This window comes from Castor canadensis, chromosome 2 (genome assembly GCF_047511655.1).
Source record: "Castor canadensis chromosome 2, mCasCan1.hap1v2, whole genome shotgun sequence".
Lineage (NCBI taxonomy): Eukaryota > Metazoa > Chordata > Mammalia > Rodentia > Castoridae > Castor > Castor canadensis.
The window spans coordinates 148,783,337-148,809,222 of NC_133387.1; the positions used below are offsets into that span (position 1 = coordinate 148,783,337).

The window sequence follows — 25,886 nt, forward strand, 5'->3', positions numbered from 1 at the left end:
GAGTTAATTATCATTAAATTCAAAGAGTTCTTACAAGTTAATAAAAAAACTAAAAATCCAAGCTAGGCATGATGGTACACATCTGTAATCCCAGCACTTGGGAGGCTGAGGTAGGAGGATTGAGTTTCAGGCTAGTCTGGGCTATATAGTGAGACCCTGTCTCAAAACACAAATAAACAAAAACAAAAAGACCCAAAACCAAACCAAGCAACACCAGAACAACAACAACAAAAATATGATCAGGCTTACTAATAATTAAAGAAACTAGGGTTAAAGACTCAGTATCATTTTTCATCTATTGATGGTGGAAAACACAAAAGTAAAGGGTACTTCCAGGTGATGACAAAGTGGAAAAGAGATATTTTGTATTAAGTGCATAAAAGTTTTTGATAGTGTCAATTTAAAAATTTTTTTTTTGGTGGTATTGGGTTTGAATTGAGGACCTCACACTTGCTAGGCAAGCACTCTATCACTTGAGTCATTCCACCAGCAATTAAAAAGTTTTTTTAAAGTTGCACAATCTTTGTTCCATACATTGGAACAAAGATTATATTGGAATCTTTTATTCTGTAAAAAAATTGCATGAATATACATGTATATATGTATGCAATACAGAGATATGTTTTAAATGTCATTATTTTTGTAATTAAAACAAACATTGGAAATACTTTCTACCGATAGTGGGATTGTTTAAATAATTATACTATATTTCCCTCAAGCGTAATTAATCAAAAGAAACATCTGTGGCCCTTCAAAATGGGGTAGCTTTAAAGAGTTAACATAGAACAACTTTCAGTAAACATTGTAAAGACAAAAGCAAGTTTCAAAAAGGCAGGTGAAATATAATTTCAGTTTTTGTAAAATAATAATGATGATAATGATAATATTTTGACTGCTGTTGGCTTACATTCTTCTTGAAGTTTCCTATAAAGATAGCATGAGTCAGTTACCATAGTGCTGGTATCCAGTGATTCTTTCCCCCTTCAGAACTGGGCAGGCTCACCCACTCCACAAAACCCACACACCCCAGGCAATGAGTGTGAGACTAATTAAACTCACTTCAGAACTGGAATGTGGGTTGGGGGAACAGCTGAGTGGTAGAGTGCTTGCCTAGCATACTAGAGACCCTAGGTTCAATCCCCAACACCGCACTCTCTCTCTCTCCCTCTTCCTCTCTCTCTCTCTCTCACATATACACACACACACATACACACATGTACACAACTCTATTATCTTGTGTAAATTACTTTCTTCCCTTACACAATTCACTGTCTTTGTGAGAGGAGAACTTGAGGCCCAGGGAAGAGACTGCCTGCATCCTAGGCATTTGCTAGCCAAGAAGTAGCACAGCTTGATCTAGAATCATACCAGAAGTGACTGGAATTATGATACTTGCAGCATTGGCAGCAGGAGTGGAGTGAAATGAATAAGGTGATGGCCTGGAGCCAGACTGCCAGGATGTAAATCCTGGCCCTGCTACCTACTGACTGTGTAATCTTCAGTAAGTGACCCAATGTCTTTGTGCTTTGCAGGATGTAGTGTGAAGACTGAATGTAATGTGCTTAGAACAGTGCCAGGCCACAATAATCCCCAGTATATCTTAGTGATTGTTTTTTTGTGGGGACCTGGGGGTAGAAAAGTGGTCAAGAAAGTAGAGTCCTATTCTGATGGAGTTTGCAGCATAGTGGAGAATAAAGTGTGGGAAATACTATAATGAGCCACGGCAGGAGGTTCTGAGAGTGAGGAAGGGGGCCTCCAACCCAGGAGGAGGGCAGAGGAGGCTGCCCAGGGGAGGTCATGGCTCATCCAATACCCACAGGAGCCAGATGGAGAGGGAATGGCCTGAGTTGAATCCCAGAGGTGAGAAAGAGCCTGGTCATTTCCGGGAACTGACAGAAAGACAGGAGAGATACCTGAACACGTGCTGGAGCAAGGACAGGTAATGTGGCCTTGAGGATGAGGTAAGGGTGCTGGACCTGCACCATGGCAGTTCCTTCTTTCCTAACTACCTGGCTGATTGCTGTTCACCCATCAGGTGTTGGCCTTAATGCTACTTCCTTTAGGATACCTTCCAGGAATTCTGCCTTCCCACACAGCTTTTGGAGCCCTTAGCACTTCTGGTACTTTCCTCACTTTATCTGATTATTTGTTTGCTGCCTTGGCCTTTAAACTATGAACTCCTACAGAGTCATAGTCACATAGCCCCCGTGGGACACCTGTTTTCAATAGCACAACCATTAGTGTACTCAGGTTGTAAGTATGGTAACAGAGGCAGGGAGAGGATCCAGAGCATCTCAAGGACAACAGAAACTAGGATTTTCTACAGCCATTCATTCCAACGTGGGCCACACACCAGCTGCAGCTCCAGCTCCTAGGAGGGCCCTAGCGGCAGCATTGCTCCAACACCAAGCCCATTGCTGATGAGATGGAAGTGTGTTATTTAGAGGATCAAGATAAGACTCTGCAACTTCTCCCCATTCAAATCTTCTTCCTGTGCCTTCCTGACAGGTAGATGTGTGGGAGAGAGGTGTCAGAGGCTCACTGCCCCCTTCTCTTCCCTCTCTTCCCCACCTAAGAAGGTATAGATGCTTTCTCCATAAGCCCAGCATGAGGCCTCCATGATCCACACCTGAAGCATGGCAAGGGTAAGTCTATACACGTACCTTTCCAGGAGTGTGCAGCTGACAGAACCTTATAGGCTGGGTCCCATAGAGAAAGCCTTAGAAATCTTGCCTCATTTGTTACAAAAATGGATGGCATGTACAACTTAGCCCACTCCCTTCATAAACCATAGTTAAACGGAGCAGAGGGATGAATAAAACATGGCCCCATGTTATGGGCAATTTGTTAATTGGTTTTATTTAAAAGGGTGCTTCCTAATAACATAATCGGAGGCCATCTAATGCCATTATCAACATGCCTCCAAATTCCATCCCGGGTTACTTTGGAGAAAGTTCATTAAGCACCAGGCATGGTGGTACACACCTGTAATTCCAGCACTGGGGAGACTGAGGCAGGAGGATTGTGAATTCAAGGCCAGTCTGGTTTACCAAGTGAGTTCCAGACCAACATGGGCTACATAGCAAGTTCTGGGCCAGTCTGGGCAGCAAAGCAAGCCCTGTCACAATGAAAAAAATAAAAGAAAGAAAAAGATTGTTAAGCAAAATCAATCCCTTTAATGTTGTTTGGATTTTAATTAGTTTCAATTAAACTGTACTGGACAGTTTATATATGGATGCTACATTTTGTATATGGCTTGCTTCAGGGAGCTGCTAGCTATATATTCTACAAGCTAAAAAGACTCCATCCCAAGGCACTGAGAGAGCTGAGCTATCCATTTGGGAAATGGTCACGGCAAGCCTATCACCTGCAAGTTCTTGTGCGAACTGCTGTGGAGAAGACAAAGCTGAATCAGACTGAGCCAGTGAGGATGAGTCCATTCTGATGAGCTCCATTGCAGGGGCTGGAACAGCATGGCACTGGCTGCCATCTGGGTTGTGGCCCCCAGGAGCAGTGGAGATGCAAGCAGCCCAGCCTTGGCAAAAAGAGGAGCCCTGTCCAAGGTAGGGAGGAAGGAAATGAGGCCCCTTTTGCAGATGGCTAAATGATTGGCCATGGAAATGTGGCTGGAAAGAAGGAGCAAATTGAATTACATCACCTGACAAGATCAATTTCTTCTGTCAGAAGTTTCTACTGCACTCAGGGAATAAGTGCTTATGAGAGCTACAGCATTTTTTGTTGTGTTGATTTTTCTTTCTTGAATCTCTTCTCTTTCTCTCCAGCTATGTGGAGTGGAGTGTGGAGTGTGTCCAGGAGTAGGGAGAATTCTGAGTGGATAGAGGGGATGGAGCTGGAAGGAGGGTGTCTCATACCTCAGTTTATTACCCTGATTGGAAGCAAAGTTGGTCACACTGGGTCTACGAACCACTCTGGCCAGAGCCCCTGCTCTAGAACAGTGAGATTAGAGTTCAAAACACCTTTCTCCCCATTTTCCATATCACCTTCATTCTCTCTCAACTGCAGCTCCAGCCTAACCTGGAGCTTATCTGTTCTCACTTGCTAACTCTTGGAATTACAGGCTCTTTTCCTTTAATGGTTTCTGGAACTGTCTTTATTACCTATAACCCTTGATCCCCATGAGGTAGTCTTCCCACAAGCAACCTGTTTTGTTCTGGGAAGCCCTGAAATTCTAATACCTATTACTGTAAATACTCAAAGGAAACAAAGATAAAGATCATGACCTTCAATCTGACAGATAACAGAGGCAAATGCTACATAGCAAGATAAGTGAAAGGCAACATTAGCTGATTTGCAAAATCAGCTTAAAGATGGTTAGGTTAGATCCATGCTTTCTGGACCTTTCTTGAACTCTTATTGAGACGGTAGGGTGCCCTGAATCTCCATCGACTTTTCCCAGTGCCATCCTGATGACTGCAAATGTCAGGGTGTAAGTTCAGTCCTTTATATCTTTTTAAATCTTCACAACAGTCCTATAAAAAAGGTATTAAATGTTATCTCATTGCTCAAGGGAAGTCACTGAATCACAGACTGATTAAAGGATTTGCCCAAAGACACACAGCTAGAAAATAGCAGAACCAGAATTGAAATCTAGCCTTGTTCTGCCAAATCCCACACTTGCCTTTATGCAACTTGCTGTTACTATATGTAGATTATCTCCACAAAATATTTCCACAACTTGTTATTTATATGAACATATTTTACAAATTAGTGGGGTTAGCTTAAAAATAAAATATATAAAATGTTTTCTTTTTTTGAAAGACTCTGTGATGCAGTTTTTATAGGAAAGAAAGTGAGGAACAGTCAAAGAAAAGTCATATAAAAAGATATTAACCCCAATATATTAAAAAAACGATATTGAAAGTGTTTTTTCTAGCCTCGTATTCTGGAGCCAGAGTACTTATCTTTTAATCATCCTTTCCACAGAGATTTTAGAGCTCAACAATGGGGAGTCACTGATAATCTGAGTACTATAAAATGACAGAAAGCAGAGCCTATGTAACAGGACCAATACAGAAGGGGTGCTGATGACCCTACACCGCTCCTTTGCTGCGTTTTCACTTACAGTCAGAAATGGGCAGAGAGGACCAAGGAGGGGTGGAGGGGTGGGGTAAAGCCCTATATTCTCTACACTGAGAGAGTTGGGGGTGAAAACAATTCAAGTAGGAAGAAAGCAGTGCTTAGTAACCTTCATGAGCGTATTATGTCTTCAGAGGAAGCCCGCCCTCATTCCATCCTGTGATGCTGAGGTGGGCTCTGAAAACCACATTTGTTTTGCCAGCCATCCTGGATTAGGCTCTTCTGGATGAGGGGCACTGGAGGGAGACGGCCAGGTTGGAGGAGTGAGTTCCGGTTTCCGCCTTGCCGCTTACTTCCTGTTACTGTGGGCATTGCCATGTCAACGCCAGGTTGCCTTGCGTGCATGCGTGCGTGCGTGCGTGCGTGGTGCCTCCTTTGTGTATCTGCACTGAAACCAGTTTACAGGAACTGCCCCAGTGAGACAGGTGGGGCGCTCAGTCAAGGGGGTCCTCTCCTGAGCTCAGGGACCTACCTCAGCATTACGTGAGCAGCTTTTTGGGGCTTCTCTACCCCAAGTTGAAATTTGGTAATTTTCAGTTCTTCCCTTTGTTCCACCAGCCTAAGAGTGGTAGCTGCTTCCAACAGTAGCTACTGCTGGAATAAGTTAATGCCTTCTCTTCCTCTTACCTTTTCAGTTATCTACTTCACTTTATATCAAGGTTTATTTTGGGGGGGGGTGTTGTTTTTTGTTTTTTGTGGTGCTGAAGATGGGACCCAGGGCCTCATGTATGCTAGGCAAGTGCTCTGCCACTGAGCTACTTCCAACTTCCTAGTTAAGTTCTTTATTTTAGATTGCTCTATTCAGATATTTGGGGAGAGGCAAACAATGTCAACAGCTTTGAAAAAGGCATTTCCCACACTCTGTTGCCAAAACTACTCCTTAGGGCTTTTATTGAAGTCCAACAGCCCATGGTGTAACCCCATTCTTTAAACTGTCAATATCCCTGGACTCTGAGATGTCAGTGAGGGAGACTTACACTCAGGACCTCTGTGGATGTTTCTACAATTAAAGATCGCTAGGATTTTTAAGTTGACAAATAGGATTTTTTTTTTTTTTGAGCAAGTGCCTTTGTAGAATGAATGGTGCTTTTTATTGATGTGTGTGTGTGTCTCTGGGTGTAAAATAACAACAACAACAAAAAATCTTTGCAGGATATCTTAGTGTCTCACTCCTGTGATGTCCCAGGAACATGAGGGAGTGACATTTTCATTCCCAACAAAAGGAGGCAGGCCATATCTGCGTGCTTCTGTGGTTCCTTGTTGGGCGGGGAGGGAAAGGCTTTTAAATTCTTGTATGAGCAATGCCAGGTTCTTATGAATAGTTTCATAGCAGGAGAGCATAGGTACAAACTGGGCTGTTCTGGTTGAATGACTTGCTTGCCTTCTCAGATATTGCCAGCATTTTTTCCCCACCTCATTCACCTCCCAAATGACTCGTGCATGAGTATATATTCCTGAATGATTTATCTGAGCTTGCTTTCTTATCTGAGAACAGGAAGCCAAAGGTGAATGATAGAGTCAACTGGTGCTCTCTACTTCGCAGAAATTAAAGAGGATCCTGAATCAGTTTCTTCAACTTCCTGAATATCAGAAAATATATTTTTGGAGGGTTAGAAGAAGGCCAAGGAATATGGTGCTTACATTTATTTTCATGGACCCCAACTAGTCTTTTTTTTGGAGACAGAATCACACCTTGGCAAGAGATCATCCCTAAGTAAGAAAGAAGCTAGTAAAGGTGAGAGTTTTCTTAATTTTTCATTTTTCTTCCTCTTAGATTCTCAAAAAATCCCTTATTATTAAAGAGGATGCAATCTTATACCTAGAAAGAGATAGAATAGGGAAAATAATCATTGCTAGAATGATGTCTCATAGTTTTTGTTAATCTTCCTCTAGAGGTTCTTTTCCCATCCCTATAATATCTGGTTTTCTTTGGTGGGACTCAATTACCTTATACTGTATTTAAAATGTAGGTGTGATTTGGTGGAATAAGCATTAAGCTTGCAGGAAAAAAAAGACTAATAGAAGGAGGAATGGAGTGAAGTCCTAATTTTCTTCTTATAAATGTGTGATATTTGATAAGTTATTTAGCTTCCATTTTTCTATCTAAAAAAGAGGTCTAGTGATACTACATCTCAGGTTAGTTGTGGAGATTAAATGGGACAACGTAAACTTATATCTCTGGCTCATAGAAGACACTCATGAAATATTGTATACACACAACTGTGTTTGTATCTGAATTTAGATAAATTTTAAATTTGATGGGCTATCTGAACGACTGTAGTGCATTTTTGGGGGGATATCAAATTGTTTGTACTTCTTTAAGAATATGGTTTTTTTTTTTTTTAAAGTTTGGCCAGATACCACATCAGACCACTGAATTATATCTGGGAAAAAAATGTATTTGGTATATACATTGCCAAATAGAAGCAAGAAATATAGTTTCTATTTGAAAGGACTTTTAGATTTCTAGAATTGGTGCTGAGAGTCTGAATTTCATGGATTATTCCTCCAGTCATAGTAGAAATTGTAGATCCCAAATAAGAGCTACATTCTGGGATGGCAAGGGGTGGAAGGAAAACTAAGGAATGAAGTGTGGGGACTTCCTCCTACCATTGCACTTTTATGTCAGCAAGTGCTCAGATGTTTCTCTTTCCCTCTCTTGAGGGAGGTGGCTGTTCCCAGTGTGGTCAGCTGGTTTATATAGTCAGATTGTAGATCTCCATCATCAAGCCAGGTTTGAGAAGCTCCTAGGCAGGTCTTTTCTGAAAATACTTGTCGAGAGAAGAAATATGTCTTGCCATCAGTTTGGAATTGAACTTGACCTTTCTGGGAGCATGGTCATGGTTAGATTGTAATTGGAGGCATTTTGTTCTGTCCAAGGAGTCTATCTTCCTCTTTTCCTCTATGAAAATTCTGATGACCTCCCATTCCATAAAGATGATTCCATGGAAGAGGCTCTGCTGGCGATATCACATGTGGGCCCTTGGCTGTTATATGCTTCTGGCCATCGTTGCTCTGAGAGTTTCTCTCAGATTGAAGTGTGATTTTCAACATCTGGATCTGGACTTCAGGGAATTCCAAAGCCAGTACTGCAAGGATATCTTGTACAAGTCCCTGAAGCTGCCAACAAAGAGGGCTATCAACTGTTCGGGGGTCACTCGAGGGGACCAAGAGGCGGTCATCCAGGCTATACTGGATAACCTGGAAGTTAAGAAGAAGCGGGAGCCTTTCACAGATGCTGACTACCTCACCGGAACCAAAGACTGTGAGCACTTTAAAGCCAAAAGGAAGTTCATACAATTCCCACTGAGCAAAGAAGAGACAGACTTCCCTATTGCATACTCTATGGTGGTTCATGAGAAGATTGAAAACTTTGAAAGGCTGCTGCGAGCTGTGTATGCCCCTCAGAATATATACTGTGTCCATGTGGATGAGAAGTCCCCAGAAACTTTTAAAATGGCAGTAAAGGCCATTACTTCATGCTTCCCTAACGTCTTCATAGCCAGTAAGCTCGTTCCAGTGGTTTATGCTTCCTGGTCCAGGGTGCAGGCTGACCTGAACTGTATGGAAGACTTGCTCCAGAGCCCAGTACCATGGAAATACTTCCTGAATACATGTGGGACAGATTTTCCTATAAAGACCAATGCTGAGATGGTCCGGGCCCTAAAGCTATTGAATGGAAAGAACAGTATGGAGTCAGAGATACCCACCGAGTACAAAAAACTCCGCTGGAAATATCACTATGTGGTGAAAGATACATTGCATATCACCAGCAAGACAAAGGACCTTCCCCCATTTAATTTAACCATGTTCACTGGGAATGCCTACATTGTGGCTTCTAGAAACTTCATTGAACATGTCTTAAAGAATCCCAAATCCCAACAACTGATTGAATGGGTAAAAGACACCTATAGCCCAGATGAACACCTCTGGGCCACCCTTCATCGTGCCTCATGGATGCCTGGCTCTGTTCCCTTCAACCACAAGTATGACATCTCAGACATGACTGCCATTGCCAGGTTGGTCAAGTGGCAAGACCATGAAGGAGACGTCAATGAGGGGGCATCTTATGCACCTTGCTCTGGGACTCACCAGCGGGGTATCTGTATTTATGGAGCTGGGGATGTGCATTGGATGCTTCAGAACCATCACTTGTTGGCCAACAAGTTTGATCCAAAGGTAGATGATAATGCACTTCAGTGCTTAGAAGAGTATCTACGTTATAAGGCCATCTATGGGACTGAATTGTGAGACACACAGTTCTTGCTCCTCATGTGGCAGGAACATGTACACACATGACAGACCTGCTGGGATAATGTAGGGTGGGAGACTAGGGTTCTGGAATCCATAGCATCTCCTAGGATTAAGGGGGCTGCTGTTGGAGTGTGGGTAAGTAGACCTGCTGCCTTGTAAATTGCTGTCCTGGGTGGATGTCGATGGTTCTTCCACTCCTGTTCTTAGTAGTTCCTCCTCTGACTTTCTCATAGAGTTGAGAATAAGAACCACTATTATTAGGGAGAACAAGGGAGGAACATGTGGCAGGGGACTTTGGATTTTGGCTGAATGCACGGAATCAGTTTCAACTCCATGGAGGTACTGTTTCTAATAATTCTAAACTTGGTAGTGGGGAGGAAGACTTTAATGGAGAGTTTGGCACGCTTTACTTGAAAATAAATAGCTCTTGACTCAAAGCCCTACCTCTACGTTTTGTTTAATAGGCCAAAAATGATACAAACAGATAAAATATGTGAGACTTTTCTCATAACTGTAGGTGACATTTAAAATCTCTAGTGGCTGGCAAGAGAGCTTCCATTATCCCAGAATGGTCCTGGCAGGCCGTATGAATAGCAAATTCAAAAGAATACAGAGGAACAGAGCTGGTTCTTTCATTATTAAAACCCTCTTCATTTTGTTTACAATGCCGGATTCATGATTTGTCTGTAAAGAAAAAGGCAGGGGATTCAACCATTTTCACCACCCATGACCTTCTGGGAAAATTTGCCAGTTTCACAGTTAAAGTTCCATAACAGATAGTGGCCATATAGATTAAGGTTGCATATCATTTACTGGACAGACTAGAACACATTTTAGTAGGGGAGTGGCTGCACTGTTAATAATTATATTGAGGAAAAATAAACTAGGACTGGCTAGCAAAACTAAGAGGTTTGATTATTCTGTTTAGGCCTTGAATCAAAACTCTTTTATTTCACTGTGTGAATGGAAGGGTCACTATGTGTGATTCTGCAGATTATACATTTTCTTGTGGGGAGACAATAATGTATTTACAAATGTAAATATGTATATATATAAATATACACATATTCTCCAACTCCCAAATATTACCTGGTAAAACAGTTTCTTCTCTGAAGCTCCAGAGATAATTGTTAGCTAGCCATTGTTCATAGTCTTGTATAACATGCAAGGGACACTATTAAAGAATACACAGTGGTCTTTGAATATATTATTGTTGATCTTCTGTGTACAATATGTTCTGGAAAAGTGATATATATATATGTATATATATGTATATATATATACACACAAGTTAATTTGTGTAATTTGATGTTCCCATTAATGTCATGAAGTTGTTAATGTGTTTCCTTATTTCTAATTTTGATTAAATTAATCAAGTGTTCTCTCAACAATAACTTTCTCTGTAGCCCATGTCCTTCTGATACAGTTACTATGTGTGACTTGGTGAATTTTCTATTTAAAATTTAGTGATTCCTTTTTGTGAGATTGTACTCCATCAGTAAAGGCCATTGTCATTGCCAGTTTTCTTGTGTTATAATATTGAGTCCTCTTCACCTCCCTGTCAGCCCTGTCATAGAAGTGCCTGATGAAGAGTTACAAGCTCAGTGGATGTGCCCTATAAGGTCTGTTGCCAGCAGTGGTGACTGCCCTGGCCTGAGTGACTGTTTTCCACCCTCCTCTGAGCGGCATGGAAGGGGTTACTGCCACTGTGAGAAGTAGACAGAAAAGCTACCCTTGAATCTATGTGTTCTGAGAATAGAACCCAGGTCTTTGGCCTCACCTTGCTCTAGAAGTTTTCAGATGAAATAAGTTATAATTTTTCATATAAATCAATTTATTCAATGTGTGAATGTGTCTTTTATGGGGGAACAAATTGCTGGAGTTTTCCAAGCACTGAAATTTTTCCTAGGAATATACTCAGGTGGACAGGAAATGCTCTTTATTTAATAACATAAGGTCTTCATACCATAAAGTTCAAATTTCACCCTTACAAGTTTAGCGTATTTTAGAATTCATAGTTAAATCAGCACATCTGTTGATTTTCCCTCCCCGCTGAGTCATACATGTTTCGTTAACCTTTCTTTGGAGAGGAAATATGCTGTAAATGAATTGAGCAACTATGTTTGTGTTACCTCTCAAGGTTTAAATTTCCTCTTCAGTTTTGATTTATGGACTATAATTGAGCCTTATTTTAATAACTATTTTTTTGTACATTCTGCTCATTGTAATCTTTGTTCTTCTTTTGGTTGAGTGAAATTTTTTAACAGACGAAAATAAGGCAGCTGATAACATTGGGGACATATAATTTAGTTGGAGAAGTCAAGTGTTTTGTTTAAAAATGGAGAGACTGATTAATACATTGGCTGCCTGCCTTAAGTACCTTAATTGACCCAAAGATCTATTCTTACTCTTATTTCAGTTACAAAAATGATTTTTGTCTTTATGAGGCTTGGTGTACTGACACGCAATAAAATAACTCATTCATTTATTCTCTGAATATGAATTGAGCTCTTAGTATTTACCATACAGTGTTCTTGACAGTGGGGATATAGCAGTCAACAAAACATGAAGAGCCCCACATTCATGTTACTCACACAAATAAAGTACAAATATGCAAACAAATAATTTTAAGTAGGAGTCAAGTGCTAGAGAGAAACTGAAAGAAGTGATAGTGACCTTGGGAAGGTGAGGAGAGAAGATGCTTAAAATTTTAAGTAAGTGGTCAAGGAAGCCCTCAATGAAAGTGATATTTGAGTAAAGATCTGAAGGAGAAAAAGGAATGATCAATGAAGATAAATAGAAGAAGAGTATTCTAGACCAAGAAGACTTCCAAGGTTCTGAAATAGGAACACACTTGCCATGTTTTAGGGACATCAAGGGAAGTAGTATGAATGGAATAGAGTAAGGGAGGGCTCAAAGAAGAGTTAAGAGAGAGGAATAGGGAGGTAGCTCAGTGGTCAAGTGGTCGAGTGCTTGTCTCGCATGCACAAGCCCCTGGGTTTGCTCCCCAGCAGTTCAGGGGGCCCTACCCCAAACTGGGGGAGGAGAAGAGTTAGGAGGGATGTCCCGAGGAAGTGTATTGTGGAGGCCTTTGTAAACCATCACATGGATTTTGTCACTCCTGTGAGTGAAATAGGAGGCCACTGGAGAGTTTTGAGCAGAGGACTGATTGACATTTTAATGGGATGACTAACTGCTACCTTGAGAGTAGACTAGTTGGGGGCAAGGGCAGGAGCAAGGAGCCAGTTAGCAGGTTATGGCAGTAATCCAGGCACTGTGCAATGGTGGCTGGTGGGTCTAGTGTAACAGCAGTAGAAGTGAACATGATCAGATTCTGAAAATATTTTTGAAGGTTTAGTTGGAAGATTTGCTGATAGATAGACTGAGTTTGTTTATGAAACAGAGGAATCAAGAATGACAACAAAGGTATTGTCCTGTTAGCAGGACAGATTTGCCATTAAGATGGAAATTTTGTGAAAGAGTGGGTTTTTAATGGAAGATCAGAAATTTCAACTTACAAAATTGGGGATGTCTAGTGGGCATCTATATTAGTCCATTTGCTATAGCTGTAACAAAATACCTGAGGCTGGATACCTTATACTTATAAATAAAAGGGGTTAATTTAGTTCACAGTTTTAGAAGACTGAAAGTCCAAGATTGGGTGGCCCCATCAACTTGGTCTCTGATGAGGATCACCTTGGTACATGGTGGGAACACATGAGAGAGAGAGATCACATGGTGAGATAATAAGCCAGAGCAAGGGGAGGGACAAATCTCGTTCTTTTATAGCAACCCACTTGCAGGAACCAACAGATTCTACAAAAGTATATATTAGTACCTTCTGAGGGCAGTGCTCCCAATGACCTCCCACTAGAATCTACCTCTTAAAGGGTCCACTAACCTCTTATACCACCACAGTGGAGACCAAACTTCCAACACGTGAACACTTAGGGGATGCACTGAAACCACATCCAAATCTTAGCAATGTCTTAAAGGAGTAAACAGAAGAGTTCCCCAGACAAGTTTTGGCACTCTCTAAAATGCAGAGGTCTAGAGATGAAAAGAAATGAACAAAGCAGTTGAAAGGAGCAGCTGGTGTGGCAGAAGGAAACCCGGCAGGGCTGGTATTCTGGCAGTCAAGAGGAGAAAGGGTTTCAGGGGATGGGTGGCTGATGACTGCTGAGAACATGCTGAGAATGGCCTAAGTGAGGATGGAGATGTGGCCACTGCAATGAACAATGCGGAGGTGACCTTGGTAAGATCAACCTTTGGAATGTGGAGGTGAGAACCGGACTGGAGTTGCCTCAAAGAGAATCCTAGAACAAAACTGAATCTAACGAGTAAAATAAATCATTTGAGATTTATTTTAAGCCAGGAGATGGCGAAAAGACAGTATAGTAACTGAAGGCTAAGAGAAAGCTGTTTTGAGAATGGGAAAAGTGATTACATGTTTCTAAGTTGATGAGAAAGATCATCTGTGGGAATGAGATGAAGGACTTGCCAGAGAGACATCCCTGTGAAGAGGAGAGGGCTGACTAGAAAGCTTTGTCTTATTTTTTTGGTGGTATAGGAGTTTGAACTCAGGGCCTCACACTTGCTAAGCATGCACTTTACCATTTGAGTCATTCTGCCAGCTCTTTTGTGTGTGTGTGTGTGTGTGTGTGTGTGTGTGTGTGTGTGTGTGTTGGATATTTTCAAGATGGGGCCTCGTGAACTATTTCCCCAGGCTGGCCTTGAACTACAATCTTCCTGATCTCAGCTTCACAAGAAGCCAGGATTATAGGCATGAACTACCAGTGCCCAGGGACAACTTTGTCTTTGATGGAAGCACAAACAGTTCACTAACAGTAACAGGATGGAAGACAGAGTGAATGGGCTCAGCACTGGTAGACTGGTAGATGTGGTGTTTTGTAATTGCTTATCTTTTATAATTAACATCTTATCTGAGGTACAATATTTGTATGAAGAAGTGTAAGAACCCCAAAAATATGGCTCAAGAAGTTCTACAAAGTGAACACACCAGTGTAACTGGAGTCCAGATCAAGAAACAGAAACATTACTAACAACCTAGAACACTCTTGTGCCCTTTCCATAATGGTGGCACCCTTCACCATTTTACATTCTCATCAACAGTGTTCAAGGGCTCTGACTGCTCTACATTCTCACCGACACTTTCTCTTTCCTTTTTTTTTTTTGATAGTAGCCATCCTAATGGGTATGAGGTGGCCATTAGCACTTTTTAAGATTATTCTTTCATTGTCTTCTACCAAGAAGCCTGTGGAATTCATTATCCTTGTTTCTGTAGATATAAAATGTCCTTTACCTCTGATTATTTCACTTTTCAATGTTTTATTTAAATTTATTTCACTAATCTTATCTGCTTTTCTAGTTGAAGTAGCTGGAGAAAAGATCAGAGCATCCATGCTCAGTCCCTTAAATTGGCCAAAGGGGTCTCTGTTCCCTGTGTATTTCCAGAAGTGAAAAGAACAGCCTCACTTCTTTGCCTAGGGACAAGTACTCCCTCTCCCCCAGTCTCACTACATAGTCCAGGATGACCTCAAGGTCATTATCCTGTCTCACACTCGTGAGTGCTAGGGTTACAGGCGTTTGCCACAACACTCAGCAAGAACCAGTTCTGAAGCCAATTTCTGCTGGAACAAAATTTCAGGAGGTTTATATACTCAAAGTTAAGAGCTGGAACATTTGAGAAAGAATACTGTTGACATCCCTCCTACACTGAGCATTCTTGAGCTAATCCCACTGATTCTTTGTTACATGTGGCCAAGCTCCTGTATTCCTGACAGTTGAATGCCTTGCTTGCCCCAAATCTCAGGTACATGACATTTATTTGTGTACTAGAATGATAAATAAGATTCTATCATTACTACAGCATGCAAAAAATAGATGGACAATTTTCATCAAGGCAGAGGGCATTTTTAGAATGAACTGGACAAAACAAATTAATTCTGGAGCCCCCTGGAAGGTACCTAGAGAGCAAGCAACTATCTAGAGTAGTTGAACCTGAGCTATGAGACTACTGTAGGGGACTTACATGTCATAATATTAAGGTAATAAATAAGTTCCAAACATAACATTTTAGGTCAAATGCTGCAGGTTATACTCAGTGTTGGTTTTTAAAAAAAATCTTTTAAGACGTTTCCAAACTTATATTCAAATAATGAGTATTATGAATTCCACTTACCTGTATTACTTCAACTGTCAATGCATGGCCAATTTTATCAATATCCATTTCCCCATCACTGATGATTTCTGAGGTGGTAGACACCAATAGAACAATAATGCCACCATTTTGTAAATCGGCAGCCATTTTATCCTCAGGCCTCACTTGAGAAATGGAGCCATTCCCAACGACAGCCCCACCCTTAAACAGAAATTCCCGCACTCTAAGACAAGCTCCACCCCTACTGGAGACTCCGGCACATGTGCTAACTTCCTTAACCTCCCTCTTCTATAAAAGCCATGCCTAGCCCAGAGACTGTGCTGCGCCATCTTTCCCCGGTCAGCCTGGTGGCTCATGCCTGTCATTAAACCTTGGTCTTGGATGTGAGATATTTCTCTGGAGCTTTCTTTGTGAGCGGCATTTTTCCTAACATTTTGGGGCCATGACTCGGATTGGGTGCGCTTCCAGCACTGACGTTGCTCTCCCAACACCCCCATCCCGCCATCTCTCTCTCCAAACTCCCATTCCCTTCCTCAGATCCTTCCCAGATCTGAGCTGTCTTGCCGGAGCCCCCGATCCTAGAAGACACTCTCACTGCTCACAGGGAATTTCCTCTGCCCAAGCATGCCTCCAATCGCCATTAACCACCGGTCAATATTCCCTCAAGATCCTCTCTCAGTGAGTCCTCCTCGCACGCAGAGCCGTGATCTCTTTCTCATTTCCTCAAAATCCTAGCACTAGGTCTTGGTGCTCTCTCTCTCTCTCTCTCTCTCTCATCCCTGGGGACTGGATTCCCTAGGACTGTGGGCTCCCAGTAACGGAGACGTCCCCCCTGGGACTTCCACCTCTACTCTCTCCTGAGGAATCTATATCTCGGGGATGCCCGTCATATCCTCTCCTCAGTTCAGGCCTCACCATCGGAGTTGGGCCATCCAAAATTCCTTCAGACTCCCCATTGGGATGTTTCCTGGCCAACCTTGGGTCTCTTCGGGGCTTGATCTTAAGCCCCAAAAGCTCATTTTTCTCTGTAATCAGTCCTGGCCCCAATATCATTAAACAATGCCTCCAAATGGCCACTTAATGGCACTTTTGATCCCAATATTTTAAGGGATTTATACAATTTCTCTGAGCACACTGGTAAATGAAAAGAAATACCTTACGTCCTATCCTTTTCCTATCTCTGCATCAAACCCTTCCTCTGTACTTCCTGTTTCCCTGTGCAGGTTCTATTAGCCTCTAAACCAGTCTCAAAACCAGCCAAATCCTCTTCCAAACCCCCTCCTGACTCCAAAACTTTCCCCTCTTTCAACCCTGCTAATGAGCCTCCACCTTATCAGTGACAGGAACCATTGGCCCCCCCTCTGGGCCCTTCTGCCCCTCCTTCTGCCCCCCCTTCCACCCGCCCTTTTTTTTTAATTGTTTTATTATTCATATGTGTATACAATGCTTGGGTCATTTCTCTCCCTTGACCCTACCCCCTCCCTTACCACCCACTCCACCCCCTCTCATTCCCCCCCACCGCCTCAATACCTGGCAAAAACTATTTTGCCCTTATCTCTAATTTTGTTGAAGAGAGAGTACAAGCAATAATAGGAAGGAACAAGTGTTTTTGCTAGTTAAGATAAGGATAGCTATACAGACCACCTGTCCTTCTGCCCCTCCCTCAGCAACCCCCAGCACCACAGGTCCCCATGAGCCCCACCCCACACTTGCTCTCATGGACCCCCCCAGTCAGCCAGTTTCCATCTACCCTCTCTGGGAAGTGGCTGGAGTGGAAGGCATTGTGAGGGTCCATGTCCCCTTTCCCCTTGCTGACCTCTCTCAGAAAAGTGCTTTGGCTCTTTCACCACCGACCCAGATTCTTATGTTAAAGAGTTCCAATACTTGGCTCAATCCTATGACCTTAATTGGCATGACATCTATCTCATTCTTTCTTCCACACTCCTTCCGAGGAGAGACAAAAGGTCTGGGATGTGGCTAGGTTACATGCAGATGAGATCCATCGCACCACCCCCGCTCATCCTGTAGGGGCTACAGTGGTCCCTACTGAGGAGCCTAATTGGGATTACCAAACCCATGATAGAACGCTTAGGGATCAGATGGTTACTTGTTTAGTGGCAGGACTAAAAAAGGCGGCCCAGAAGGTTGTTAATTTTGATAACTCAGAGAAATTCAACAAGAGAAAGAGGAAAATCCAGCTAGTTTTTTGTCCCAACTCACAGAGGTGCTACAATGCTATACAAAAGTTGACCCTGAAACTCGGGATGGGACAATCATTCTTATGACCCATTTTATCTCCCAGTCAGCCCCAGATATAAGAAAGAAACTTAAAGGGCTGGAAAATGGTCCTCACACTCCACAGGCTGAAATTTTAAACATGGCCTTTAAGGTCTATAATTACCGAGAAGAACAACAAAGAGCTGATAAGGAAAGGAGAGATAAAGCTAAATTCCAGATGTTAGCACAAGCCCTTCAACAAAGGCCTCTGACCTCTAACTCCCGAGGCCAGGGAAAATACCAAACACCTCTTGGGCCCATGTTTTTTCTGTGGCCTGTAAGGACACTGGGCCTGTGCCTGTCCTAAACCATGCTGCCCACTGAGGCCATGCCCTAAATGCAAATAGGAAGGCCTCAAGGTGGAGGGTCTAAGCCCCCCCACCATCCCTCCTCCCTAACTGATCTTTTAGGACTGGTGACTGTGGCTGATGACTGACAGAGTCCAGGACTCCCAGGCCTGACAACCATAACAGCACAGGAGCCCAGGGAAACCACCCTCATGGAAGGTAGGCCTAGCTCTTTCTTCATAGATACTGGCACCACTTTTTCTGCCTTGCTGGAGTTTTGGGGACCTACCAAGCCTTTTTAAACTTCCATAGTCAGGGTGAAGGGAACTCCTATCCAGCCCTTAATGACTTTTCCTTTAACTTGCATACTGGGAGATACACTTTTTACTTACTCCTTCTTAGTCCTCCCTAATTGCCCCACCCTACTCTTGGGGAGGGACATTTTGTCAAAATTCCAGGCCACTCTCACCTTACACTCACTCACTCTTAAACTGCAACCCATTAACCCCTAGTCTCCATCTTCATGTCCCCTTCTTGCCGTTATGGGTGTCCTGCTTCCACAAGCCCCTCCTGACCCCTAGCTCTTACCTGATGCACTGGTGGATCCCATTGTGTGGGACCTCCAGAACCCTGCAGTCACTACACATCACGAGCCAATTGTTATTACTCTCAAGGATTTCTCTGTTTTCCCAAACCAACCTCAATATCACATTTCTCTAATCCACTTACAGGGATTAAAGCCTGTCATCTCAGAGCTTCTCACTAAGGGCGTGCTTCGCCCAACCCACTCCCCCTATAACACTCCTATTCTGCCTGTAAAAAAGCCCAATGGGTCTTACCAGTTGATACGGGACTTACGCTTAGTCAATGCGGCAGTGACTCCTATACACCTGGTGGTGCCCAACCCCACACTCTCCTGTCTCTCATCCCTGATACCACCGCCTGTTTCACAGTCCTGGACCTAAAAGATGCTTTCTTCACTATCCCTGTCCACCCACAGTCCCAAAACCTTTTTGCCTTCACCTGGACTGACCCAGATATTCATACTTCCCAACAATTGACTTGGACTGTCTTGCCTCAGGGGTTCTGGGACAGTCCTCACCTCTTTGGCCAGGTTCTGGCTAGGGACCTCCTTACCCTCCATCCCTCCCCAAGTAAACTCCTCCAGTATATAGATGACCTCCTGCTTTGCAGCCCCTCTCTCAAGGATAGCCAACAACACACCGCTCTCCTGCTTAATTTTCTGGGAAAAAAAGGGTAACACGTGTCCCCTAACAAGGCTCACTATCTCTCACCCAGGTGACTTACCTGGGCCGAACTATCTCCCCTACTCACAAGACTATCACCCTAGATCACAAGGCCCTGTTAGTCTCTCTCCCTGCCCCCACAACCAGGGTGCTCAACTTCAGTCTGATGGCTAAGCCTCTATATGAGGCATCCAGGGGTCCTATCCAAGAGCCTCTGGACCCCTCTCAGCCTGTGTCAGGTCATTTAAAAACCCTCTTACAGGCCCTGTTACAAGCCCTGGTGCTTCACCTGCCAGACCTCATGCGCCCCTTTATTCTTTATGTTTCTGCAAGGGAGGGGTTTGCTCTACGAGTTCTGGGACACAACATAGGGCCCTCCTTTGTTCCAGTAGCATACCTCTCCAAACAGTTAGACCCCACAATTAGGGGATGGGCCCCATGCCTCAGGGCCCTGGCTGCCGCCTCTCTCTTGATCCAGGAAAGCAAAAAGCTTACCTTTGGATTCCCCTTTACTGTCTATTCCCCTCATAGCCTCTTGGAACTCCTCACATATAGGGACTTTACTCTATGCCCCCCTCCCATGTCCTATTCCTCCAGGTGGCCTTGGTCAAAGATCCCACCCTAACTTTCATCTCATGTCCCCCACTTAACCCAGCCACTCTTCTTCCTCTTTCTTCAACACCCCTCATTCACTCTTGACCTAAGATCCTTGAGGAACTCCTCCTATGCTCAGACCACATTCAGGAGGGCACCCTTTCCCAGGCTGACTACACTTGGTTCATTGATGGCAGCTCCTTTGTTCACAATGGACAGCAAAGAGCTGGATATGCTATCATGTCTGATTCCACCATCATTGAGGCATGCCCTCTCCCTTTGGGTAATACTTCCCAAAAGGCAGAATTGACTGCCCTGGCCAGAGTTCTGACCCTGGCAAAAAGCAAAACTGTCAACATTTACATTGACTCTAAGTATGCATTTCATACTTTATTGTCCCACTCTGCAATCTGGAAGGGAAGAGGATTCCTAACTACAAGGGGAACTCCCATTATCAATGCTGCCTTAATGGCCCAGGTCCTAGAGACTTCATGCCTCCCTTCCCGAGAGGGCATTACTCATTGCAAAGCCCGCCAAACTGATTCTTTCATAATTACCAGAGGAAACAACTGAGCGGATGTAGAGGCCAAGCGGGCAGCCCTCCAACCTGCACCCCAATTGGCCATGTACCCCCTTACCCCAGACTCTTCCCCCCTTCTCACTAAACTTTCTCTCCCCCCTTCTGAAGTTAAAACTTTTCTCTATTTACATACACTTTTTCATCCTAATCTTCATGATCTTTACACCTTTCTCCGCGAATCTCTTTCCCTATCTCCAGGAGACCTATAGTACCTTAAACAGATTACCCAATCCTGCTCAATTTTCCAGCACGCAAACCTCAACTCCAATATTAGACCCCCCCTTTCCTACCCATCAAGCAAGGGGATGCCTCCTTGCCATGGATTGGCAGATGGACTTCACACATATGCCTCCAGTAAAGAGGATTAACTACCTCCTGGTATTGGTAGACACCTTCACAGGATGGGTGGAAGCCTTCCCTACGGCCAATAAGAAGGCCTCCACAGTGACATCAATTTTGGTCATAGAAATCATCCCATGGTCTCCCAGCCTCCATCCAGTCTGACAATGGGCCTGAGTTTGTTTCCTCTATTTCTATAAAATTGGCACAAGCCTTAAATATTCACTGGAGGTTTCACACTCCCTATCACCCCCAATCTTCAGGTAAAGTTGAGCGTGCCAATCGCACACTAAAAAATATTCTCACCAAACTCTCCCTTGAGCTCCACCTAGATTGGAGAAAGCTCCTACCCCTAGTTCTTCTCTGGCTCCAGGCCCTTCCGAAAAGACCACTCATGCTCACCCCCTCTGAGCTTCTCTATGGCCACCCACTCCTCCCTATCACGGTTCAGCCAGAACCTCCTAACATTCCCCCCACTCTCCTCAATCTTCTCCTCACTTTTCTTCGCTCTCTCCTTTGATCTCATGCTCATGATCAATTGCCACAGCCCTCTGACACCACCAAAATAACTCCCTCCCTCCAAATGGGAGACCTGGTTTATCTAAAAAATGCAGTCATACATGGCCACCTGCAGGAAAAGTGGAGAGGCCCATTTAAAGTCATCTTCACCACCCCCACAGCTGCTAAGCTAGCAGGATTTCCCTCCTGGGTATATGTCAAAAACCTAAAACTGGCAGCCCCACAAAAGACCTACCAATCTCTTCTTACAGGACCAACAAAAATAAAAATCTCCTGCCCCCCAAGATCCTAGAAGATGGAGACACACCCATGGAGACTTCCAGGGTATAGGCAGGAGCCCTATGCCTAGGGACCTGGCATCTTGCTTACTCACTCTTTGTATTTTCCCCATCCCATTCTTTCCTGTCAGTGCCTGCCCTTGCTTTTACTCTTTCCTATGTACACTCTACTCCAAGATTTTGCTCTTCCTACCTCCCAACACAATCAGCCTCCCTCCTTTCTCATACCTTCTTTACCCTTGCTTCATAGATTGGATAGCCAACCTTCACCTCCAAGGTACTCTCTCAGACTTTACTCCTGAAGAAATTTATTCATTTCCCAACATTCTCTTTGCCTTATTGTAAACTGCACCACCTATGTTTTCATTCCATCTCTTTCTGTGGGTAACTCTTGTCCTCCTCCCCTCTATCCTGAGTATCAGCCTGTGGGCAACTTGTCCCTGAGTGGAGATGGCCCCATCGTGCAGCTGTCTTGGGTACCTTGCCCTGTGTGCTTTCCTCATCGTGCTCTCTTCTTTCTTATGACCTGTACTCTCATGAGCCCCAAACATCCCCCCTGGCCATGCACCTCATCCTATTCCTACCAGCATAGGGCTTGGTATGATACAGCTACCCCATTTACAATGTGGGGCAAACCACACTGCAAGGCGTAACCACACTGGACTGCAAGACTGTAAAGGTTATACTTGCTTCAGAAATTGTGGGCAATAAGTGTGCTGGACTGAGCTTACACATTACAGTATGTCTGATGGAGGAGGAGTCCAGGATCAAGCATACAAGAAGGTCCTCCACACCCAGGTTCTCGACAACCTACTCTTTCCCACCAGAAAGCCTCTCAAAATTCCTTACACATGCTGTCCCTTTCTGAAACCCTTCTCCTCTAGGTCATAAATACCACTCATCAACTACTCAAACACACCAATCCTACTCTGACCAATCCCCGTGGCTGTTGGACTGGCCCTTCTCAGGTCATCGCCAGCCCCATAAATGTTTCCACACTCCTTACCTTAAACTGTTCCTTCACCAAAGAAGATCACTGCCTCCACTCTTTCCCCAGTTCCCCTCTTCCAGCCAGCCCCTCTTTGCCTGCAGAGTTCCTCAGGGACAGTTGAGGTAGGCTCCCTAGTGGCCAAAAAATGCCACACCACTAGGACGGCCAACAAAATCAGAAATATGTTGTCCCCCCCATTCCTGAGATGCTCTTTCTATGCAGTCAGAGTGTATACCTCTGCTTACCCCAAGCCTGGAAGGGCATCTGTACTCTGGTATTTTTGGTTCCTGACATGGATATTATTACAGAAGATCAGGACCTCCCCATTCCCCTCACTGCACGCCTTTGATCTAAAAGGGCAATCCAGGCTATTCCCTTGTTAGTTATCCTGGGAATAACAGCTGCCATGGGAATGGGGGCTGCAGGAATGGGAACCTCTACCCACTACTACACAAAACTCTCTAATCAACTGGTAAGTGATCTTCAAATAGTGGCCGAGTCTATCCTAACCTTACAGAAACAACTTGACTCCCTAGTCTCAGATGTACTCCAAAATCGATGAGGCCTTGACCTGCTCACGGCAGAGAAGGGTGGTCTCTGCCTGTTTTTAAAAGAAGAATGCTGCTTCTATGTTAACCAGTCGGGGGTAGTAAAAAATAAAATTAGACAACTCCAGGAGCAATTACAGAAATGGAGAAGGGAGTTGGAGCACTCTTGGAATCCTCTAGGGAACATTTCACAGTGGTTCTCTTGGCTAATGTCCATCCTAATGCCTATATTTCTTGCTCGCATATTCTTAAGCTTCCTCCCTAGTATTATAAAAACAGTACAAAGATTCCTTTTAGACCACATGTCTGCTATTGCTAATCAAAAGTTCAACCAGTTGTACCTCCAGGGATATCAACCTCTCCAAAACTGCCTGGAGAACTACTGTGAGGGCCCCCACCAGGACGCCACAGGAGCCTGAGGATCCTGCCCCATACGATGCCCCCTGCCAGCAGGAAGCAGCTAAAGAGACTGATGCTTCGCCCCAATTCCTGATCCTCAGCTCCTACCCTCATCATTATTAAAGAAAAAATGGGGGAATGATAGCACAATAATGCTGCCATTTTGTAAATTGGCAGCCATTTTACCCTCAGGCCTCACTTGAGAAATGGAGAAATTCCCAACAGCCCCACCCTTAAACAGAAATTCCCATGCTCTAAGACAAGCTCCACCCCTACCAGAGACTCGCGTGGATGCACTAACTTCCTTAACCTCGCTCTTCTTTAAAAGCCACGCCTAGCCCAGAGTCTGTGCTGTGCCATCTTTCCCTGGTCAGCATGGCGGCTCGTGCCTCTCATTAAACCTCGGTCTTAGATGTGAGATTTTCTCATGAGCTTTCTTTGTGAGTGGCATTTTTTCCTAACAGACATGTCATAGTAGTAAGTGCTGATGTTAATCCTTGGCTTTAGCCCATATAGTGTGTTCACTTTTCACTTGGCTCCATATAGTGTGTTCCTAGGTGAGCAGTAGCAGAGACTTAATTGAACATGCTTAAATAATTAGCAATGCCATAAAGGATAGCCTCTGTTTTCCATGTTTTTATTTTTAGCTTTTGAGGCTTTATCTCAGCTTTCCAACTGAAATTTTCAGTTTTAGAAAAGCAGAGTCTTATCTGGGTATTGATTTTCTTGTGCACTGACTAAGGACTTCCATCCAGCCTTGAATGTTTCTGATCTGTGAACCTCATTTTGTGACCATGAGTTGGCATCTTGGCCAGAAGACCCTAAGAAATGATTGTTATGTTTGTTAACAACTAGAACTCCAGGCTCCATTGATTCTTCAGGGAAATTTCCCTGATCTGTGGCTCTCTCATTCACATAATTATTCCCTTAAGCCAGACTAATTTTAACTTGTCTGAATACTGTTTTTCTTTCTTGCATATTTCAGCTTTGTTTCTCATTCTCAAAGTACATTAAAGTCCCCATAAGAATTTCTCTGTCCAGCTTTCAAGGCCTCTGTCATTTGCTTCCATTCCACATGATCAAATACATTTTCCACTTCCCTTTACCATGTATGTCGATTCATGAATTCCAAAGTTTGCAACTGTTACAGGGTTGGCGGAGTGGCTTGAGCAGTAAGTACTGCCTAGCAAGTGTGAGACCCTGAGTTCAAACTCCAGTGTGCCAACCGCACCCCTGCCCCCCAAAACTGTGCTACAATTTTTTTCCCAATTGATTCACACATGTAGGTATGTAAGTCCACACATATACACTAATGTACATATAACTTCATACAGAAGTACATATATTAAAATTTCAGAATTTGAATATTTGCAGTAACTTAATGACCCACTCAAAACTGAAGGGCAATGCTATGGTTGACATCTACAAAGATGAAGGGGATATTCTTTGTCCGTTACTTGGGTGTTAAAATAGCACCTTAGCCATCTTGACAGGACTAACTACATTATCACAAAAATCAAAGCTTGCTTTCATTCTTTGCCCTGACAAATTAGTTGTTTTCCTCTTAAACATTAATAGGCAAACTAAATTTAAATCACTGGAGCTTAAGGCTTAGTGAGAGAGCACAAAGGCGCTTAAGCTCTTGCTGTGACCCTTTTTTGTAATTCCAGTAGTCTGAGTAACACTATGGGAAGATTAAAGACACACTGATGTGCAAGTATGCCACACAATGTAACATGGCTGCAAATAATAACTGCCAGGTTTTGAGTTCTGCATCCTGGACCAAGGCAAAAACAGAGATGTACTGTGGTTAATCCAAGTTTTTGACTGATTTTTAATTAATTTTGACTGATGAAATGTAACATTACTTTGGACATTCTAGTGGCACCAATAACCTGTATGAGTATTCTAGTGTCTGAACCACAGAACTGATCCAAATTTACTTAGCCTGAAATAAAAACCTGTCCTATCACAGGACACTCACTAGGCTTCTGAGCAAAGCCCTAAGTAGAGAACACTTTACAGTATACACCTGCATGTAAAGGAAAAGCAGGAGTTGAACTATTCCATGTAGTTCTACTCTTGTGCTCTTCTAGTCTGTGTGTCTGGCCTATGAACTTTAATAAACATTTGTAAAAAAGTCTTCCTTGCATAATGGTACTCAAAAGCTGGCTATAAAATAAAAATTCAGTATGTATCTGAATGGTCCTCCTATCCTCTGAGAGAAACATATTTATATTTCTTTTTAATAAAATGTTTTATATTCTTTCTGTCCTTGTGTTTTTCCATGTATTT

At 43.3% G+C, this 25,886-nt stretch overlaps 1 protein-coding gene across 1 annotated transcript; it reads left to right on the forward strand.

Moving 5' to 3' along the window:
* Positions 1-6,510: 6,510 nt before the first annotated feature.
* Gcnt3 (glucosaminyl (N-acetyl) transferase 3, mucin type) lies at positions 6,511-11,787 on the forward strand. Its single transcript, XM_074066085.1, has 2 exons — positions 6,511-6,832; positions 7,978-11,787. The coding sequence occupies exon 2, from the start codon at positions 8,002-8,004 to the stop codon at positions 9,346-9,348; it is 1,347 nt and encodes a 448-aa protein (XP_073922186.1). The 5' UTR covers positions 6,511-6,832; positions 7,978-8,001; the 3' UTR covers positions 9,349-11,787.
* The last annotated feature ends 14,099 nt before the right edge of the window (positions 11,788-25,886 follow it).

Bases quoted from the DNA above. Each gene is read 5' to 3' on its own strand.
- Gcnt3 (XM_074066085.1), top strand. From the start codon at position 8,002: ATGAAAATTCTGATGACCTCCCATTCCATAAAGATGATTCCATGGAAG.